Source organism: Eleginops maclovinus, chromosome 18 (genome assembly GCF_036324505.1).
Source record: "Eleginops maclovinus isolate JMC-PN-2008 ecotype Puerto Natales chromosome 18, JC_Emac_rtc_rv5, whole genome shotgun sequence".
NCBI classification, from domain to species: domain Eukaryota; kingdom Metazoa; phylum Chordata; class Actinopteri; order Perciformes; family Eleginopidae; genus Eleginops; species Eleginops maclovinus.
Window position 1 is genome coordinate 24,779,432 of NC_086366.1, and position 4,401 is coordinate 24,783,832.

General features: G+C 45.4%; 2 protein-coding genes across 2 annotated transcripts; one reads left to right on the top strand and one right to left on the bottom strand.

The window, feature by feature from the left end:
- Positions 1–652: 652 nt before the first annotated feature.
- Positions 653–2,320, top strand: LOC134879717 (putative nuclease HARBI1). The gene is made up of 4 exons (XM_063906204.1): positions 653–1,287; positions 1,372–1,487; positions 1,683–1,794; positions 1,893–2,320. Exons 1-4 carry the CDS (start codon positions 858–860, stop codon positions 2,267–2,269), a joined length of 1,035 nt encoding a protein of 344 aa, XP_063762274.1. The 5' UTR covers positions 653–857; the 3' UTR covers positions 2,270–2,320.
- A 2-nt stretch (positions 2,321–2,322) lies between these two features.
- LOC134879718 (myb/SANT-like DNA-binding domain-containing protein 4) lies at positions 2,323–4,028 on the bottom strand. The gene is made up of 7 exons (XM_063906206.1): positions 3,731–4,028; positions 3,474–3,541; positions 3,143–3,316; positions 2,993–3,051; positions 2,840–2,902; positions 2,652–2,714; positions 2,323–2,568 (listed from the first exon to the last, which is right to left on the bottom strand). Exons 1-7 carry the CDS (start codon positions 3,883–3,885, stop codon positions 2,419–2,421), a joined length of 732 nt encoding a protein of 243 aa, XP_063762276.1. The 5' UTR covers positions 3,886–4,028; the 3' UTR covers positions 2,323–2,418.
- Positions 4,029–4,401: the final 373 nt, after the last annotated feature.

Consider the following 4,401-nt stretch of genomic DNA (forward strand, 5'->3'; position numbering starts at 1 on the left):
GGAAGACAACCGTCTTAAAACTTTAAGAGACTGCAGCCTAAGTTTTACGTAGCCCTCCTTTGCACAAAAGGGCTAACAAATAGAGGAAGGGGATATAAGGCTAAAGAATAGTTATAAATACTCACTAGGACCAGCAGGATCAGAATGACTAGGAACGACTACAGGGCCTGGTGTACCAAACAATAATTACCAGACAGAGTACTCAACACAGCAGTTTATCTTGGGAACAGCAGCAAACCACTTCCTTTTATTTACAACCATTTTTTCCATGTGTTGCAAAAGACAGAAGACAAAGAAGTGCAAGAAGGAATGAACTTGAACAAATACAACTTCTATGTCCACTACTCCTTCAAAAAGGCCTCACTCTCTCATACTGTATGTTGTGAATGTGTGTGTGTGTGTGTGTGTGTGTGTGTGAGGGGGAGAGAGAGAGGGTGTGTGTGTGTGTGTGAGAGAGAGTGTGTGTATATATATGTGTGTGTGTGTGAGAGAGAAAGAGAGTGTGTGTGTGAGAGTGTGAGAGTCTGTGAGAGGGAGAGAGAGAGAGAGAGTGTGAGGGAGAGAGAGAGAGTGTGTGTGTGTGTGTGTGTGTGAGAGAGAGGGGGCCTGTACTACGAAGCTGGTTTTCTGGCTTACCGGGGTAACTTCGAGAGTAACTTGGTCACGTGCAGCGTATGTTGCTGGTTAACCCATACTACGAAAGTTGGATATGTTAAAACCGAGGTATGCTGCCATGGCAATATACGTAGGATCCCAAAACTGGTCTTCCCAGTTTTAGTTCTTGGTTAACCCTAGGTTTCCGATTAACCACACCCTATTTAGACACCACTCCTCCACCGACATGTCCCCTAAAGACAATGCCAGCATACCTGGACGATCCGTACGATATAGGCGCGCAGATTGTGAGGGGCTCTCTTCGGAGGGCGAGGGTATTTAGAGACCGCCAGAATCCGCTGGCGTACCCGGACGATGTTCTCCATGAAAGATATAGATTCTCAGCTGAGGGAATTCGTTACCTATGCCAGCTGCTCGAGGCGGACGTCTCTAATGTAACCCGCCGAAGTCAGGCCCTCACAATCGAGCAAATGTTATGTCTTTCATTGCGCTATTTCGCCAGCGGACAATATATGTATTCCATCGGTGATGCTGAAAACCTGAGTAAGAACACTGTATGCCGGGTGATACGGAAGGTGGTACTTGCTCTCACTAAACTGGTGGATGCATTTGTTGTATTCCCTGGCCATTTGCCTGCACGTCAGATAAAAGAAGGGTTCTATGCAATCGCTGGTAATATGCCACTAATCTAAAAATAGGTAATTTGCACATTTCATAATTGTGACTGGCAACTGATTTGACTAACAAAATATCTAGGTTTCCCAAGAGTAATTGGAGCCATTGATTGTACGCACATTCCTATCAGTGCACCCCTGGGAGAGCATGAGCGGGATTTTGTGAATAGAAAGTCCAAACACACCATCAATGTCCAGGTAATACACAAGACTAACAGATTAACAGTAGGCGTACATTGTACAGTCCACGATTCATTGGAATAGGTAATGTCAACCTGTGAATTCCTGTTGTCATGTAGAATGATTTCCTGTCCTCTGCATGGGGTGGTGTCATTTACATGCGCAACAGCATGCCTCACCTGTTATGTTCCTTACCTGTGCACATATTCTTAGATGACATGCGATCACCACTATATGATCACAAGCCTGGATGCAAGGTGGCCAGGGTCAGTCCATGACTCCCGTATATTCAGAGAATCATCACTGTCTGACAGATTCCACCAAGGTAAAAGTCCTATATCGATTTACCTGAAGTAATATGCTTTAATAGTGAACATGAAATCAGTGTGACAGTTGTTTAATTTTTCCTCCATTTCATCTAAGGGCAATTTGATGGAATCCTGCTGGGGGACCGTGGCTACGCATGCATGAAGTTCCTCATCACACCATTTCCTGATCCACAAACAAGGCAACAGAGATCATTTAATCATGCACACAGTGTCACTAGGGCCAGGATCGAAATGACATTTGGCATATTGAAGGCCCGATTCGCCTGCCTGAAGGTCCTTCGGGTCAAGCCAGACAGGGCCTGCCAAACCATAGCAGCATGTGTGGTTCTTCAGAATGTCGCCACAATAAGGAAGGAAAGAGTGCCCCCTCATGATCCTCCCCCACCCCCTGATATTACTGATCCAATCACCCTGGATCATCCAACAGGCCGTGCTGTCAGGGATGCCATTACCAACCAGTTTTTCCAATGAATTGTACACACCACAAATTAAATGCACAAAAATAAAGACATGTCACACCAATCTCTGATATTATTCATTTATTAGATGACTCTCTTTCCTGCAAGAAGAAAAGGTGACGAAAAGCCAGATCAATGACACACATATAGGGTGTGGGTAGCCTATATATTAATGGAGTGATAAGACAATACCTTCTTCTCATGTTCCAGCTTTTCAATTTCTAATTCCAGCTTTCTGATCTCCAGCCTCTTCTTTGTGCGGTCTAGCTCCAGCACTTTCTTGTATAAACTGCGGACATTGTCCACTGTGGCCTACACAACCCCCACCCCATGTTGTACACATTAGCCTAGTATGCATTATATTCAGTAATTAAACAAGGAAGGAGAAACTGTACTTTGTCTGACTGTGAGGTCCCTGGGAGGGAGGCTTCAGGAGGGGAAAGCTCCTCCAAGTCCTCCTAACACACACACACACACACATTGCATTAATGACACAGGTCACTTGATTCAGACAGTACTGACAAATGATGCTCACCCTCCTAGGACATTAATGTGGCATATAGTAGCAGTAAAGTGTTTTAACCTGCATGTGTGTGTCGGAGGGGGCTGTGAGGGTCTCGTCATCATCATCATCATCATCATCATCCTGAAAAGATTCAGAATTTTACGCTGCACCCATACTTTAGGGGTGACATAGCCTAATTTACATGTCATGGATGTTATCCATTTGAATTACCTGTGTCAGAGGATGAATGCATCCTGGTGGCTGCAGGGTTGTGATGTTTCCACCCTCGACTGCATGCAACAGAAGACACATGTTACTGATGATTCAGGGGAAGAAAGCCAAAATACTCTAACATGAAGAACGATGAATGCCATACATTACCTTGCACATAGAGGGTGGACATTTCAGCTGCCCCAGGGTTAGACTGTACCCCTGCCACCCCATCCATCATCACCCTGCCACTGTTGTTGGCTAGGGCCAACTCTTCAGCAAGAGTAAAGGAGTCTGGTGCCCTCCCTCCTCCTGTGCGCCTTATTTCTACCTTCTTCTTGTTGGCTGTTAAAGACAGACACATTTAGCTCTCTCTGACAAGACACACACACACACACACACACACACACACACACACACACACACACACACACACACACACACACACACACACACACACACACACACACACACACACACACACACACACATTCTTACTTACCATTCTGAATGATGTTTTTGTACTTCATCTTCACCTGCTGCCAGGTCCGTTTGGCGCTGCTGGTACCTCTGGAAGTATTTAAGGGACATACACAGAATTAGTGAAGGGGACTAAACATTCAGTTGTCCTGCTTCATTTGTGGTTGCACATACGATACAGTAACGTTCCGACTGTTATTGTACATCGTCCTGACATACTGTATTCAGGTTGGGATTATTTTAACGGACATATAGAAGTAAAGAAATAGGCCTACTTACGAATTTACGCGGTCTGTAATTTGCTGCCAACACCCCAGTCGCGCCTTGTTTGCTGCCGCGGTGTTGGATTTAGCAGCCAGGGTCGGTTTATACTCTTCATAACTCCTCATTATGATCTCGCATTCCTCTTCTGTGAAATAGGGAGAGCCCGCCATGATCGAGAGTGTTTTTTTGCGCTGGTACCACCCCTTTTATGTGAACGCGCAGTAACTCTGGTTGAGTGAACACAGGTTCAGCTGATCAACTTCATAATCAGCGTCGTAGTACCGTTTAAGACCAATCAAGATGTCCAGGTTTAGTCAACCCCAGGTTACCGCGGAAACCCTGAGTTAGTTCTAAGTAGGTTGAACTCCGTTCGTAGTACAGGCCCAGGGTGTTTGGAGGAGAGAGTCCTCTGTGTGTGCGCAACTGCGCATGTGTGATAGTGGAGTGTGTTTGCATGTATCAGAGAAATCACAAATGGAACACTGCTAGCTTTTTCTTAACAATGGTGAAAAGCCATTTACAATGCATTGCATTTGCAGAAAATCAAATTTGACAGAACTCTGTCACTCAGCCGTGAACGATGGGGTCGCATTATAATCCCGCCATGACTGAAGACACGCTCAACAGGTGCACTTGATGCAGGGATTGCCAAGACTCTTACCGCCACCTTGAATTAAGAGGGGAGG

Excerpts from the sequence above, each read along its gene's own strand:
- LOC134879717 (XM_063906204.1), top strand. The coding sequence starts at position 858 with ATGCCAGCATACCTGGACGATCCGTACGATATAGGCGCGCAGATTGTG. Across the intron at positions 1,288-1,371 it reads AGGGTTCTATGCAATCGCTG|GTTTCCCAAGAGTAATTGGA; the intron begins GTAATATGCCAC and ends CAAAATATCTAG. Across the intron at positions 1,488-1,682 it reads AACACACCATCAATGTCCAG|ATGACATGCGATCACCACTA; the intron begins GTAATACACAAG and ends ACATATTCTTAG.
- LOC134879718 (XM_063906206.1), bottom strand. The coding sequence starts at position 3,885 with ATGGCGGGCTCTCCCTATTTCACAGAAGAGGAATGCGAGATCATAATG. Across the intron at positions 2,903-2,992 it reads GCATTCATCCTCTGACACAG|GATGATGATGATGATGATGA; the intron begins GTAATTCAAATG and ends GAATCTTTTCAG. Across the intron at positions 2,569-2,651 it reads GGACCTCACAGTCAGACAAA|GCCACAGTGGACAATGTCCG; the intron begins GTACAGTTTCTC and ends GGGGTTGTGTAG.